The sequence below is a fragment of the Paramisgurnus dabryanus genome, chromosome 13 (genome assembly GCF_030506205.2).
Source record: "Paramisgurnus dabryanus chromosome 13, PD_genome_1.1, whole genome shotgun sequence".
Classification (NCBI taxonomy): domain Eukaryota; kingdom Metazoa; phylum Chordata; class Actinopteri; order Cypriniformes; family Cobitidae; genus Paramisgurnus; species Paramisgurnus dabryanus.
Genome location: NC_133349.1, coordinates 3,165,170 through 3,182,800, shown reverse-complemented (window position 1 = coordinate 3,182,800; position 17,631 = coordinate 3,165,170). Strand labels below are relative to the sequence as shown.

The 17,631-nt window shown below is 40.1% G+C and overlaps 1 protein-coding gene across 5 annotated transcripts in view; it reads right to left on the bottom strand.

Annotated features, from left to right (window-relative positions):
- satb1b (SATB homeobox 1b) overlaps nt 1-17,631 on the bottom strand; it is a 65,041-nt gene that overhangs the window by 14,221 nt on the left and 33,189 nt on the right. For all 5 annotated transcript variants that reach the window (XM_065298921.1, XM_065298924.1, XM_065298923.1 and 2 more), the window contains 4 exons: nt 15,664-16,115; nt 13,736-13,948; nt 10,225-10,314; nt 9,757-9,912 (listed from right to left, as the gene is read on the bottom strand). In XM_065298921.1, the coding sequence (XP_065154993.1) occupies nt 9,757-9,912; nt 10,225-10,314; nt 13,736-13,948; nt 15,664-16,115 (911 nt within the window). The remainder of the gene's footprint in view (nt 1-9,756; nt 9,913-10,224; nt 10,315-13,735; nt 13,949-15,663; nt 16,116-17,631) is intronic.

The window sequence follows — 17,631 nt, the reverse complement described above, 5'->3', positions numbered from 1 at the left end:
AAAATACTATAGTATGATGTGTTCGGTCTTGTCTTGGGTTATTGCAACATGTGAATGTATATTAGTGTTTTAGTGAAACAATTCCCCTTAGGGATTAATAACACCTGTCTGTTTATCTATTTATCCATCTAAAAATCCCTCTTTCCTAAGACAAAGAGTTGCTCTGTGTGGGACTTGCTAAACAACATAAATGATTCACACGATTACAGTGCGCTAAACATTTTAGTATTCATACATTGACTCCAAAGGATATATAGAGGAACTTAAAAATGTTATTGCGCTTGACAACAAAATATAAAAACATTTTATGGGGGAGAAAACTTTACATAAAGCAAAACATTACAAACACTAATAGAAAAATATACTATAATTATACACAGCAAATAATTATTTTCAAGAAAAAAAATCTTAGTATTTTTTGTCTTGTTTTCAGTAAAAATATCTAAAAAATCTTAAAATTAAGATGCTTTTTCTTGATGAGCAAAACAACCCAAAAAAATAAATCTAGTTTTTAGACCAAAAATATCAAATTGAAGTGATTTTGTGCATAAAACAGGCAAATAAATCTGCCAATAGGGTAAGCAAATTTTTCTTGAATTTAGTGTTTAAGAAAAATTTACAAGATTTTTCTGTTTACCCCAATGGCAATTTATTTTTGCTTGTTTTATGCACAAAATCACTTAAATTTGATATTTTTGGTCTAAAAACTAGACTTATTTTCTTGGGTCGTTTTGCTCATCAAGAAAAAGCATCTTAATTTAAAAAAATATATACATTTTTAATGAAAACAAGACAAAAATACTAAGAATTTTTAGTCTTGAAAATCATTTTTTGCAGTGCATATATATTGCACAAAGATCCACTAATAAATAAAGTTAAAGTGCTGTATTTCTACATAGTTATAGTATTTTTTTCTGTATTCGTTTTTGTAATGTTTTGCTTTTTGTAAAGCTTTCTTCATCTATATAATACATGCTGTTTTTTGCTGATTTGTTTTCAAGTACAATCAGATTTAGAAGTTCATCTAAGTTTATCTAAATATATATGATGTTCAAGCATCATTTGCAGATGCAACTTGGTTTAATATTTTATCAAATGTGACCCTTGACAACAAAACAAAAGGGTCAATCTTTTGAAAATAAAATGTATACATTATCTGAAAGCTAAATAAATATTGATGTATGGTTTGTAAGGATAGGACAATATTTGGTCAACTATTTGAAAGTCTGAAATCTGAGGGTGCAAAAAAACTAAATATTGAGAAAATTGCTTTTAAAGTTGTCCAAATGAAGTCCAAGCAGCAAATATTACTAATAATGAATACATTTTTTGATATATTTACAGTAGGAAATTTACAAAATATCATCATGAACCATGATTCTTACTTAATATCCTTATGAATTTTGACATAAAAAACTGTAATTGTGACCCATATAATGTATTGTTGGCTATTGCTACAAATATACCCATGCAATTTATGACTGGTTTTGTGGACCTGTATCATAAATATTAAAAAAGTCACTTTTCACCATCTAAAAATATAGAAACATCCATCCAACAACAACCATTAAAACATTCAAACATTTTAACATCAATGCGAAGTATTTAGGAAAAGTTATCATTTTCACTGATTTAATTTTCATTGCTTGTAGATGGGTCAACATTTTCAATAAACCTGAGCAAATGAATGAGAAAAGGGGGATGCAACAGAGCAGCAAGCAGTAAAGTTTAAGTAGGTTGATCCTAACATGATTCAAACAATGAGCAGCGATCCTGCGAGGGGCTCGGCACAAACCTATGAGAAACGCTAGTCCATCAATTACAAGCGTGTGATTGAGATTTAATTCAAAGCTGGAGTTTAATTGCTAATATCAGAGAGTAATTAAGCAGATAAATCATGCCTGATCTTATTGAATTATAGATTAAAACTGCATAAAACCTGCAAATTGTACATGTCAGCACCAACAGCACTCTTCATTAACGCACAAGTTTGTTTTAAAACGGCTCAAATATATCAAGTCGTTCACTTTAATGATAGAAAAACTTTCACGTGGAGATAAACGGTTTCAATGTAATGCAAGGGTCATATTATAAGCAATCCAAGTTTTTCTATTAACTGGAGAGCAAGTGGAAACAATTCAAGTGTGCTGGACAAAATAATAATAGTGATTGATACACATCTGAGTTCAACCAACCCTAATATGTGGATATTAAAAGTAGGGATGTACCGATCAGGTTTTTTACCCTTGAGTACGAGTCATTTATTTATTAAACTATACAATAAGTATCTAGTTAACATATTGTAATGAGATGAGTGATGTGGCTATACATACTTTAATACTTTGTTTCTAGACTTATATTAAGTTTTTTCGACGTGGGCATCTCTCATCATGTTTAGTCAACACAGGTGAATCCAACAGAAAAAATAACGTGATCATGCAGACTGCATGTATACAAAGATGCATGCAAGGCCTACCTAAAAAACAAATAAAAGACCTCTTGAAGTCATCATCCCACTTTCCAAAAAGTTGCAACTAAATATCTTTGTAACAGAGAGTCTATATACGGTACAGGAAGCATCGCCTGTCTGTCGTGGGCGAGCGTCTAGCGTCGTCGTCTGCAGCAGCCATTGGATGCGGATAAATTGAAATATTTCGCAGCGTGTGTCAGATACATGCAGAATGGTAATTATGACAGATCTGATTAAACGGGCGAGTCGGGGGCCGGGCGAGGCGGCTCCGGGCTGCAGGTGCGACCTTGTGCATTCCTGCGTGTGTAAATAAAATTAATTACAAGCATGGGGGCGCGCGGCGCGTGACACCGCTACGTGCGGGGAGTCCCGCGGGGGGGACCCTAATGGAATATTTTCCCGGAGTCTAATAATACAGTTGGTATTGACTTGAGGTAATTAGGGGGATCATTAAAGCTGCTTTTCCCGGCGTATTTGCCTGCCTGATCAGATTAGCGAGAATGGGCCTCAGAACAAGCCCTGTGTGGTCTGATAGAGAGGAGAGAGCGAGAGTACGGGCCACCTACAACAATACCTTGACATGAGAGGAAGAGAGAGAGCTACAGAGAGAGAGAAAGAGAGTAAGTGCTTCCTCTAATGTTACCTTTCCCGATTAAGAGAGAAACGGATAAGTAAAGACTGATGTCAAGTTCTGGGCATCAGGTAAAGATGTAGAAGAGATCCACACAAAACAAACAGTAATGCAAATTCCTCCGTTAAACGTCGAGGAACAACACTCTTCTCCGGGAGAGCTCTGGCTTTTGTGCGATAAATCATACGCGAAATTAATTTCTCAGACATCTGGGTCTCCGGTTCAGGAATATTGTGTCTTTAATAATACAGGGGAACGGCAGCTGTTTCCCAGGCAACCTAATAACCAGGCAGCCAGATAAATAAATAAATCAATTAATAAACAGTCATGGCCCTATTTCTGCTCTCAGAGGCACGGCGCTCCCATCTGCCTCGCACGCGCCCCTGGGAGGCGGACGAATTCATAACCATAAACAAACAACTTTTCAAAATGAAGCGCGATAATGAAAAATATATATTCGATGTAAAATTATAGGGACTGCAAGAACAGGAAGGGCGGAAAGAATCTTCTCTATAGGAGCGTAATTTCATTTGCATCCAGCTTTGGGGTTCTCGTTCCCTAATGAAAGCAAATACAGACGCACGGCAGACGATACGTCTAGACCTGCCCGGTAAATAGAGGCCAAATAAATGCAATTTAGGTGTGGAGGGGGAATGTGAGACCACACCTGCTACTCAAACACACGCTGATGCTGTAAGCAAACCCCCATCGCATGGACTCTCTCTATCCTTCTTATCTGTGCTGATGTATTTCCTCTATTAGAACAGGAAGTCGAGGGCGGGATTTATCAAAAAGCACGCCCCTCGTTTTAAATAGCCAATTGTACATTTTTAAAAAGCATCACAAAATGCCTGATGTGTCAGAGCCAGCGATTTTAAAATGTTTAGATATCCCTCGCAAAACCTGCAAGATGTTTAGTTTGCATTCAGGGAAACATGTAATGTAGCTTCTGAAGGGCCGTAAGATGTTTGCATATTTCCCGAAAGACAAAATTATAACAATTTACACACATCATCCTGTCTGAAAGTACACATTCCCTTAATGCTCTTAATGTAGTGCGTTGGCTTCAAAATCTTTTGTTATAGTTTGAGCCTCTGGAGCTCAGCATCATTTACTCACAACCATCACAAAACATACAAACAGCCATGCAGATTATGAAAGAGGAATGTAAACTTATGAGCACAACTGTATGAAAGATAAATACTGACCATGTCTGTGAAAACCCAGATAAAGTCATTTTTGTGATTTACTGTTTTCTACATAAAAAAAATCAATATTGATATTGACTACAGTCGTGTCAAAGATCGAAATCAAACTAATGCTTATCATTAGGATTTCACAGGCAGGCTCACACATGTTTGATTCGCAAACAACAGTCATTTTAAATCTGCAATGCAATATGCTAATATCAGTCCTTGCAGGAAAAGCAAAAATTGCGAGAACGGACTTGCAAAAATTGCGGGAATGGACTTGCAAAAACTGCGGGAACGAACTTGCAAAAACTGCGGGAACGAACTTGCAAAAACTGCGGGAACGAACTTGCAAAAACTGCGGGAACGAACTTGCAAAAACTGCGGGAACGAACTTGCAAAAACTGCGGGAACGAACTTGCAAAAACTGCGGGAACGAACTTGCAAAAACTGCGGGAACGAACTTGCAAAAATTGCGGGAACGGACTTGCAAAAATTGCGGGAACGGACTTGCAAAAATTGCAGAAACAAACTTGCAAAAATTGCGGGAACAAAATTGCAAAAATTGCGGGAACAAACTTGCAAAAATTGCGGGAACAAACTTGAAAAAATTCAATGATATTCAGGTCACTTCATATGAAAATGCGGGGATGATGCAAGTCCCGCATATTTTGTACATCAATCTGCAATTTATGCTGCGGAAGTGCGGCGTATTTAATAAAATGCAGCCCCCGCATAATCGCATTTTTCTGGAGGGACTGTAATATTTGAGTACAACTGAATGATACAAAAACGACATGCATTTAAGATGAAACATTGAAACAACTGATACAATATTTACTCAAAATAAAATAAAAATAAATAAACAGAAAATGTTGAAATCCCTTAGCAAAATCAGCGTTTTGAACCAACTCAAGGATCACTTCTGTTATTTCGCCTGCAGTACAGGTCATCAATCTGACGCTAATAATCTCCAAATGATAAATATCGACTATTGGTCTATATCACTAGTTAAAATGTAACAATTATTTATTTGATAAACTTTATGAGTATCTTACTCATTTTTAATCTCTCCTTCAACTCACTGTTACCCCTCAAGAGAGTGGCGAGCCAGGCACTGGGTGACAGATGGTGCACCCTCCTCTACCCCTCCTCATACACACACCGGCCTATCGCCTGCCCCCCTCTACTGCGGCAGATCACCGACATTCTGTCTCATTAGAGCCCTGCTAATTACCACAGCCTCTTCCAGGAGAGAAAGAGAGAGAAAAAATGGAAAGAGAGCGGTAGATGAAGAGAGGGAGAGGGCGAGCGAGACTAAGAGAGAGGGAGAGAGTGGGTGAGAGAGGTCAAAAAGAGAGAAGTGCTTTGGGTTGTAAGGTGCTTGTCATTTGACAGCGGGGGCAGTGATTGTGTTCTTCATCAAAAGGAGTCAGAACAACTCCCATAACCCCTCTCTATCTCTTTCTCTCTTTCTCAGCATCAGCACTCCTCTATGAATGCCAGTTTTGCCCTGTCATGTCTTCATTAGGGGTCTTTGGTAAAGCAAGCATCAATATTACTAGTGCTGCACGCAAAAAATCCACTTTTTCGATTTAGGAACATCTATTATAGCAATTGCGTGGCAACACCCTGGCAACTACCAACAACATGGTGATGGTGAAGCTCAACATCCATTCAGCAGGCAACAGCTTGCGTTCGTCCCTAAAACCAAAATGTCGTGATTTCGGGAGCGATGCACCCGACAGCCATACAAGCAGACGAATAAACAGTTTATGTGTTTCTTTCTCAGTTTACAAGCTGCAATACAGTGGGAAAACGAGAGCGTTTCAGTGGTGCAGGAGGAGAAATTAATTGAAATGCTACTCGGAATATGAAAGTGCCACCAAACAGATAAAGCCTGGCACTCGTGTCCTGTATGGACTCGTGCCCAGAGAGGGGGACGCGTGGCTCCGATCCAGTACCCATCCCCCAATAAACAGCGCACACACTCATTTACACGACTGAAATACAAGCGAGCAGGTACACGGCACACGGCACACATGACAATTCTCTTTAACCCCTTCGAACCCCTGTTTACGGCTTTTTAAAGCCCAGGGGAGGAACGCTGCACCTCCCATCTCCTCCCTGTTTATTGCTCTCACAGAGGGCCAAGCGAGGTTGAGCCTGAAGCCCCATGGTTGCAGAAGCCTGTGCCAGGTTTCAAACGTGTGCCACAGTTAGTGCGGCTAAAATTTCTCTTTTCGCTACGACCGTGGATTCCTGCTCTGATGGAAATTCATCCAACACTGCATGTAAACGATAACCGTACGGTAAAACGCCTTCCAGGACTCGCAGTCCAAGTCCCTCGAGGGCCTTTAGCCAGGGATTGCCATACACGCAAGGAAATACATGCTGTGTCCTCATGGGAAGTTTCTACTTGGAAACATGATTTAAAGGATTTTGGCTGAAATAAGACCTGAGCAATTTCATATTTTTGTCTGCAACAAACTGAAGAGCAAGAGATGCACATTGGTTTTGAGCAATGTATGCGTTATGCATTTTAACATGCCAGTGCAGCCACAGAGTTATGGGAATTATGGGAAATGTAGTTTGGTTGAGGAAGCCTTACTGATAATGCACAAATTAATTATGCTAATTATGCAGTTTATATTGAAAATTGTGACCAATACAAATTAGGATCCACTATTACTTTCAAATAGGCAAGCACTTGCCACAGGTTCGACATCACCTTTAATTACGACCCTGGTGGTGTTCACATCTCTGAACCACGATCAATCCAACCTGACCTGAGCCAGCAACACAAACCATCAGCACCAGAATTCAAACCAGCATCACCAGGCGCCCGGCACCGGCCGGACGTTTAGCCGGCGCCCCCCTACGGGCCCTGCGGAGGGGGCTGGGAAAGAAAAGGAGGGGGGCGCCAGCTGCCCGGGGAGCGCACATTACGAGATGGAGCCAGAGATAAGTGCTCTCCCAGGCCCCTTTTTCAGCTGCGTAATTAGCAGAGTTCTTATCTGCAGCTCAATTCACATTCACACCAGCCATGAATGGAGCACACAGGCTCAGGCAGGGCTAGAGAGACAGAGACAGGGGTCTTTTCTCTCAAACTGTCATTTCATACGAAATTCCTCCTGGAATAAACGCCACGGTCTCCCTTCCCCACCCACCTCGACTTTGAACTCTTCAACAAAAACAGTGGTTTGTGCATCCAACTGTAATTTGGTCAAAACAAAAGTATCTGGCACTATAATCATCTCAATCAGCGAAAACCTGCAGATATTTCCAGATAATTTAGGGCTTTTATTCGCCTTTTCCCTCCATCAGATGTAATTCTGAAAATCTTTAAGTGCGCACGTAGATATGCGAAACCTTTAATAATGGGGCTTGCCTTGCGTTTCTTTAATTAGTTTTAATAGACTGAAAGAGCTCGTAATGTCTCTCAAAGAGGCCTGTGTTCAGCGGTAGCTGCTCGCTTTGTGAGATAACAGCGGGGTCTTTGCGTCGTTGAATTATATAAACACATTTGTTTTAGGTTGCAACACTGTCCGACGCGCGCAAACCCTAAAATAACACAGGATTAGTTATTACGGTGAGGCGTTACCTGTCGGCGACGAGTTGAAGACTTAACAACCCTCGGCTTTTACATTGTTATCTTGATATCAGAAGATTATGTCTTGCTTAGACTGTACACAAACAAAGGCAGACCATGTTTTATCAACCAGACTAAAGACTTTAGCGTAGTGCCAACACACCAGTATAGATAAAGTCACATTTTGTACCTGTACCTGGCAAACATTGTGCGATTGTACAGCAGGTGAGTGTCGTGTGATTGTACACCTGGCGAGTGTTGTGTGATTGTACAACTGGTGAGTGTCGTGTGACTGTACACCTGGAGAGTGTTGTGCGATTGTACACCTGGCGAGTGTTGTGCGATTGTACACCTGGCGAGTGTTGTGCTACTGTACACTAGGTGAGTGTTGTGGGATTGTACATCTTGCGAGTGATGTGTGATTGTACATCTGGTGAGTGTCATGTGATTGTATACCTAGTGAGTGTTGTGGGATTTTATACCTAACGAGTGTTGTGCGATTGTACACCTGGTGAGTGTCATTTGATTGTACACCTGGTGAGTCTTGTGCGATTGTACGCCTGGTGAGTGTTGTGTGATTGTAACCCTGGCAAGTGTCGTGCGATTGTACAGTCGTGCGATTGTACACATAGGGAGTGTCGTGCGATTGTACATCCGGAGTGTGTCATGTGATTGTATACCTGGTGGATGTCATGTGATTGTATACCTGGCAAGTGTCATGTGATTGTATACCTGGCGAGTGTTGTGTGATTGAACATCTGGCAGATGTCATGTGATTGTATACCTGCCAGGTGTCATATGATTGTATAAATGGCGGGTGTCATGTGATTGTATAACTGGCGAGTGTCATGTGATTGTATACCTGGCAAGTGTTGTGCGCTTCTATACATGGCGAGTGTCATGCGATTGTACACCTGGTGAGTGTTGTGCGCTTGTATACCTGCCGAATGCTGTGCAACACCTTGCGAGTGTTGTGTGGTTGTGTACCTGGCAAATGTTGTCTGATCGTATACATGGTGAGTCTTGTGCAATTGTACCCCTGGTGAGTGTTGTGCAATTGCACACCTGGCGAGTGTTGTGCGAATGTACACCTGGTGAGTCTTGTGCGATTGTACCCCTGGTGAGTGTTGTGCAATTGCACACCTGGCGAGTGTTGTGCGAATGTACACCTGGTGAGTCCTGTGCGATTGTACCCCTGGTGAGTGTTGTGCAATTGCACACCTGGCGAGTGTTGTGCGATTGCACACCTGGTGAGTGTTGTGCGATTGCACACCTGGCGAGTGTCATGCGATTGTACCCATGGTGAGTGTTGTGCAATTGCACACCTGGTGAGTCTTGTGCGATTGTACCCCTGGTGAGTTGTTGTGCGATTGCACACCTGGCGAGTGTTGTGTGATTGCAGACCTGGCGACTGTCATGCGATTGCACACCTGGCGAGTGTCGTGCGACTGCAATCCTGGCGTGGGTCGTGTGATTGTACACCTGACTAGTGCCCCGTGATTGTAAACCTGGCAAGTGTTGTGCGATTGTATACCTGGCGAGTGTTGAGCGATTGTACACCTGGTGAGTGTTGTGTGATTGTACACCTTGCGAGTGTTGTGTGATTGTGTACTTGGCAAATGTTGTCTGATTGTATACCTGCCGAGTGTTGCGCGATTTACACCTTACAAGTGTCATGTGATTGTACACCTGGCATGTGTTGTGCAATTGCACACTTGGTGAATATGTTGTAAGGGTACACCTGCCGAGTATCGTGAGATTGTACACCTGGCGAGTGTCGTGCGATTGTGCACCTTGAAAGTTGTGTACCTTGCGAGTGTTGTGTAATCATACACCTGCCGAGTGTCGTGCCGAGTGTCGAGTGATTGCGTACCTGGCTCTTTGAAGCAGCAACCTTGGCAAACATGGCCTGAGACACTTTGGCTCTCTTCATCTCCTGTTGGATCTCATCATAGATGGAGGAGTTGATATTTAACACACAACTTTCAGACTTTCCATTCCACTCAGATGACAAAGAGTTGGGCTTTACCTGAGCACACCAAACACGACAACACAACGAACAGGTAAACAGATAGATTGTTAATGAGGTTTACAGAATGATCCTTGATAAAAAAAAAAATCAACATTCCTAAGATTGTAAAATTACTGGTATCAGGGTTAAGCCTTGAGTTAAGGGGCATAATCAAAAATCACGCTTTGTTGGTCCAGGGTCACATATGGAGTTTTAAATATATAATAAAGCAATAACCGTAATCTTAGAGATAGCACCAGTAGTCATTTCTGAAAAAAAATAAAACAAATAAATGGTTTATTTGTTGATTTTATAAACGTTGTACTGTACCATGCTGTATACACTCACAGGAGAGATCCCCACTGGAATTCTGGGATTCCAGTCTTCCGGTCTTACATTATTACACTCCTCTCTTCTGGGCTGTGGACACACAAACATCAACACACAATTAGGGCAAAGAGCTAAAAATATCAGTTTATTTCTACTATTCATTCAAGAGTTGAACGCTCTAGCTATACATAATGACATCACAGCAGAAAAAGCCACGAGATCTGATTTCTGCAGGGAAGTACCTTTATGGTTAAACTTCCCATCAACCAAACCTTTAGCACGTATTTACATGTAAAGCATCAATATCTGGGTTAAATTATTCTGTGACCACATCTCGAGATTCATCCATTAACGTATGTGAGAGACATACTGTACCTGCACATCTGTTTTTATGGGCGTCATAAAAGCCTCGCAGCGCTGCTAGACGCTGCCACCCTGCTGATTTACAGCAGAAAATCCTGCGAACGTCTCACTCGTATCTGCCAGCTTCGACCTGGCATGCATCAACATACCTCGCTCTACCTGCTTTATTGGGCATCTTTTACCCAAATGTGACTGATGGACAAATTACGAGCCATTATCACAGCTGACCGATAGCAGGTTCAACAGAAGGCCTGAAGAGCTTCATGTATACGTAGACGGTATTTCAAGACATTATTGCCATAAGCGCGGATTGATACAGCATAGTGGGTGGAGCTTTCATTAGCAATGCAAAGGTCACAGGTTTGATCCCAGGGAATGTACAGAATGTATGCACTGTACGTTGCTTTGTATAAATGCATAAATGTAAATGTCATGTAAATGAGAATTCAGTAGACGCAGAGCAGGTCAGCAGGTTTGGCATGGAGCCACTGTACACGTTTGCCTGTGCGTGCATTGATATATCTGATTCAAAATGTTATCAGATTGAGTTTCGTACAAATGGGTGACACAGACTTGCACAAGGCTGAGGAATCAGACGCAGTTGCTGAATAATCAGGTTACAAAAGCGTCTGATAATGGGATCTTACTAGGAAAACAGCATCTGTTTCGTGCACACATACACACACACACCAACACACGATGCACGCATGCGTGCACACACACTAATACGTGCACACTCGAGTGAATGCTGATGACATTTCGGTCTTTACATACTGTGCGTGTGAGTTTTTATCCCGTATAAAAGAGCCGGTCTCAGTCCATCACACACAGGAAGGCTTTGTGTCCAATGCACTAAGACACACTCAGCTGCGTTTGAAGGGGCCGCGATGGAGACCGTTCTGCATACCTTCCGGCCCTTCTTAGGAGATTTCTGAGCTGGATAAGTGGCTGGGTGTGAAAGAAACTTTTCCTGAACTCTATCCTGCACTAAACGCTTCCTCTCTGCATGCCAGGCACAAACAGCTCCTGTCTATAAGAGACTAACAACTCATAAACACGAGTTACTGCCACGAGTCAGAATATGGGAATTTTATAGTAACCAAAACTGTGATTTGATGAATCGTGATTGTTATGATGTTTGGTCAAACACCCCCAACACGGGGTGTACTGGGACTGAACGGTATGACATTATGTAAAGTTTTTTTGTTTACAACACGAATGATTGAAAGCAGTCACCAGAGGCGAAACTGTCCTTTATGTGTCGTATATAATATCAATTTTAGTTTTTTGAGTTGAGTTGACTAAAATGAAGCATACCATGAAATAAGATGTTGATTATATCACCCATCCTTGATGTTTATGCCTAATGGGAAATAAACCCTTATACCTTACTTATACTTAACTCTACACAGTAAACAGGGATAGGAGGATGTGTTTTACCATCATAAAATTTTAAACATTTTGCAGCAGCTGGTTGCCATTCCTTGGGAATTTAAGTATTAAAGTACACCCTGTGCAGAGCAAATACTTTAACAAAGGTATGCAAGATTTTCAAATCTAATATAAAAATCTAAATTGATCCTAAATGATATTTCTTGGACATTTTTGGATTTATAAGCGCATGTTACTTCTAGTAAATTAAATGCTAGTTTTTATCATATTGTTTCTGACGTCCTCCAGTCAAGTGACTTCATTTTTGTGCACTCAATTTTCTAGGGTTGCATCGCAACTAATCGCTTGCAGAATAAAAGTTTTTGTTTACATCATATATTTATATAATTATGTGAATATTTAAGAAATGCATGTGCATATATATTTTTATAATTCTATATAATTTATATTATATATAAATATGAATACTTAAAGGTGACATAGAATGATTGAACGGAGTATTTATCCTTGTTCTGTGATGTGACATGTAGACAAAAAAAGTTTTGTTTGGGTCTGTAATGCCTTAGAAGCTTCCTAAAAACCTCTCTCAGATAGCTCTATTAGGGCGGGGGATTTTAAACAAGTGGTTTTGCACCTATTTGGCTCCCCCTACTGGCTTAACTTGCAATCTCATTACTGATTGGCTGACTTTGCTGCCACTCAAAAAATGTAGCCAATTATTTAAAAGTGGAGGGGCAGTGAGATGCCTGTGATGTCATAAGCATCAGTTTTTCAGATTGGGCCGTTTTCTGGCTGACATTTCTAAAAGTGGAATTTCTATGAGATTGAGATGTTTAGCATGTTTAGCACTTTTTGTATGTTCATGAATGTGGGTAGACTACCATTATTCAACAAAGACAAGGTAAAGTTTTTTTTTTATTCTCTGTCCCCTTTAATATATAAATATATATATTTTTTTCTTAAAATTATATATGCATGTGTGTGTATTTATAAACATAATTATTATACACATATATGATCACATATAGTTGCGACTTAATATATAAATATATATTTATTTCTTAAAATTATATATGCATGTGTGTGTATTTATAAACGTAATTATTATACACATATATGATCACATATAGTTGCGATTAATCTAGTGCTGCCACACGATTAGTCGCGACTAATCGTTTGCAGAATAAACGTTTTTGTTTACATAATATATGTGTGTGTACTGTGTATAATAATTATGTTTATATAAATACACACACATACATGTATAATGTTAAGAAGAAAAAATATTAATATAATAAATATTTATATTTATATATAATATAGATTATATATAAATATAAACATGTATATACACATGCAAGTGTTTCTTAATTATATACATGCGTGTCTGAGTGTGTATTTATACATAATTATTATACACAGTATATTATGTAAACAAAAACTTTTATTCTGCAAACGATTAGTTGCGACTAATCATGAGGCAGCACTAGATTAATCGTTATGCAGTCGTACAATTTTTATGTTTAATCAATTACTGCTCGATAAAATCAATTCTTATTTATTTCTGAACGGCTTTACATTTACTACATTTATGCATTTGGCAGACGCTTATATTCAAAGTGACTTACAATGCATTTCAGGTATACATATTTACAGTGTGTGTTCCCGAGGAATCAAACCCACAACATTTGCATATTCACAGGGTATTTACATCTAATAAGTGTGTTTAATTGTGGTGTGATTTTGACTGTGTTACCTGTGCAGGGCGTGGCGCTGGGGAACTAATGAGGGGGGCGGGACCCATCGCAGAGGCAGCGGTCAAACTACGTTCCCTCTCGTCCTGATAGATGCGATCGCGCTCCGCCTCCGGGAGCTGTAGGAAGTTTTGCATCGCTCGAAGGTTGACCAGGAGAGACTGAGACGCGGTCTTGGGGTCTTCCTCCTTCCTGAGAATTTCCGAGAGAAGACCCTAGAAGAAAAAAACAAAACACAATTTTGTGGTAAAAATGATTTACCCTCGCACTTTGAAATCTTTTCTTTGTAAAACTAAATGTAACTTATGTTCAATATATACAAGTGAATGGGGTCTGGAGCTGCCAAACCCTAAAATGACTCGTGCACAAACCTTTGTTTGCTATAAAGTAGACTTACATGCTCTTAAATCAAATATGGCACCAGCGGACATGATATACATTAACAGACAAATCATACAGGGCATTTACATGATGCTAAACAAAACTTGATGGAGTCAGACCCCATTCACTTCCATTATATATAAAAAAGAGTGAAAGATTTAAAACAGCATGGGGTGAGAAAATAATGACAGGATGATAATTTTTGACTAAAACTATTCCTTTAACACACAACTCTTTTAGTTAGATCAATCCTTACAAGTGCAACAATTAAAACGTTCCCTTCACTCCATAAATGACAAAACAATTAATGTCAAGCACCATCAGCGTTCAGGTGCCTTGCAAAGTTTCACAAACCTTTAGGGTGTGATTTAGTCCCTTTAATCTCTCAAACACACATAAACATGACTCACAGACGCCATAACATGTCATCACAAGCATTCATGATCAAATAAGCCTATGAATGTACAATAAATATTTAAGGGCTGTGAAAAAAATGCATGTTGCAAAGAGAACAATTGTTAAAGCAAAAAGATGCTTCAGTCTCAACGTTAGATTCTTATCGCTCAAACACACGTCGTGTAGTTTTATGTCCTGACACATTATCTCTCCGCTGTCTCTGGCAACACATGCTGTGGTGACAGTCCGTGACCGAACCGGGGTCCACCCCTAACATTGGCAGGGGTCCAGGTTTGTCTCTCTTTGTCTCACCTGATATCGGCAGACAGTTGTCATGCTGCGGGATTTCAACACTAATGATTTCCCGGCTATTTCTAGGGTAGTTGCTGGTAGAGACAAACCTGTATGTCTTCCGTTATTGAGAACTGTGCCTTTTTGATAGCTTAACAAAATTTTGCATTGTATATTGTCAGTTTAAGGTAACATTTCACAATAAGGTTGTATTTGTTAACATGAACTACAATAAGCACTTTTTAAGGTATAATCCACACAAACAAGTTATGTGGAGAATTTTAGCGTGTAAAGTAATAATAAAGTAGCCCGAGTATAAGTCACTGACAATGATGCTTTTCCTATCAGGCACTAATAATACTGACTTTGTATTATCAATTTTGGACCGGCTAGCACCGCCTGGCTGTCCCAGCTCTGTGCCACCAACAGACTGCATTCAGTGGCTAAAAACAAGGTCAAAGCGATGGGCGTGCGAACCGAAAGACACGAGTCAGTGAGCAGCCACGCTTGCCAGATCGCTGATGGTTAAAGTTTATGATTGAGTGGTGAGGAGAAAATGATTTGGGATGTACTGGCCCTGATAACCCCACATTTCCTGGATGATCTTTCGCTTATCAGACCAGAATAACAAAATATAAACTATTAGCATGTAACCACTGCGACTGTATAGAAAGGGCATGGTGAATTTTACTGATTTAAAGAGCGTGCGATGATGGGCATCACAGGAACATGTCACAGCCTGGACATGTGACTTAGCATTTATAATCATCAACAAAATCATATTATAGCCATCTACAAAAACATTGTCTTTTAAGGTTACATGTGACAAATTTACATTATCTCAAAAGAATCAGTTTAGTACCTGCGTCCTGTTGAAGGCCACACGGGCGAATACCGCCTGTGAGATGCCGGCCCTTTTCAGCTCATCTCTCACCCACTGGTAGATCTCCAAAGAGACCTCGGAGTTGTTGGACACCTGCGTATCCAGGGGTTTGTTCAGGGCGCGATTGACGGGTGGGTGGTTCAGGTACTGCTGGCTCAGAGACTGCTGGGCGAGCAAGCGGTTGACGGCGTACTGCTGGTTGAGGATCTGTGCCATCACGATCTGCTGGCTCACAAGCTGAGGGCTCATGGGTGTGGACACCAGACCGGGGTGAAGGCCGGGCAGCTGGGCCCTGCTGGGAGCCTGACTGGTGTGGGACAGGGGCACCGGAGATGGCGGCTGCTCGGCGGTGCTGCCCGGGATGGGCTGCTGGCTAAAACTGAGGTGGTTGGGTCCAGGTGGTGAAAGATCAGACAGACCGTCCATTTCGGCTGTAGGGGAGATATACAGAAACAAAAAGAGCATGTCAGTGCAGGTGGTTCAATTTATAAGACCTAAACTCAAAACATTTATATTAAGTCTATAAGGCAACCTGCCCACTTAATTTGACTGATATCGCAAAGCAAAACCAACATGCTCAAGTTAAATTATTAATATTTATATATATATTATTAATATAATAAGTAATCAATCAGGTTAATTGTCAGTAATAAAGAACAAAGAAATAAATTAGACGCAGTGAGTTGATTTACAGTTTTTGATATTAACAGGGTTCCCACACCTTAGTTAACTTCAAATTCAAGCACCTTTCAAGGACTTTCCAGGTCCAATACCCTCAAATTCAAGGACTAAATGGGGACACATTTCAAGTGAGAGCAACGTTACATTGTGTTACCTTTTAAGATACATTGTTACAGTTCCCTTTCAAGGGAACTCGCGCTGCGTCACTGCAGTGACACTTTGAGGACGCCTCCAGGGGTAAGTGCGTCTGAATGTGTATATCAAATTCAACCAATGGTGAGGCTTAACGACAAAGACAGGGTGACGCGGGAGCCAAGAAGTATATCGCTATCTGGAAAATTGCCAAAGACGGCATTACAGGGACGCAGGAAGTATGGCAAGGGAGACGCAGCGTCTCGTTCCCTTCTCAGTGAACAACAGTTACAAACGTAACCTGAGACGTTTTTATGTGTCAAACACAACTATGCAAAAAAGCATTTTGGTATGAATCAACATTCGCATACAGAAGATATAAGCATTTAAAGCCAACAGTTACGCACGTGTGCTTAAAACGTCTAGAATTTTATGATATTATCCTAAACTACACAGGGAATAATATAGATTTTTTTCCCAGAAAACTTTTTGCATAAAAAAGATTCAAGCACTTTTAATGATCTGTATATTTTTAAAAACTTCACAGGGGCTTGAATTCTTTCCCCCGGATTCACAAACTTTAAGGACCCGTGGGAACCCTTTATTAATTAAATAATAGACACCAGAAGCTTTATTAGCCCGCAGGTCTTATACATGCATGCAGTTTTTGTTACACCTGTTTATTTTCACGTAAAGCATAACAGACTGTCTTTACATTAATACCTCGAGCAACCCAGAAGATATTTAAGCATTCATGCATCTGCATAAATGCATTAACATAAGGTGCAAAAGCACAAACACATGTGAGCGCCAGTCACATAGCACTTAATACTGTAGACAAACTCACACTGATGCATTATTTAAATTGTAGTAATGATTTGGTTTCTTTGACATTAATAATATATAAAACTATTTAATAATAACGAAAATGTTAAAATGAGAGTATTTTTTAACTAGAAAAAAATTAACAATTGATTAAGTTGTTTGTTAAGCACTGGATCTCAGCCATGACTATTGGCAGGCATATGTCAGATCCATATTAAACAGAAGACATCACCAGCAAAAATAGCCATATTTATAGGTTTAAGAGTTAATAAATATGAAACAACAAACATGAATAAATTTGGACACAAC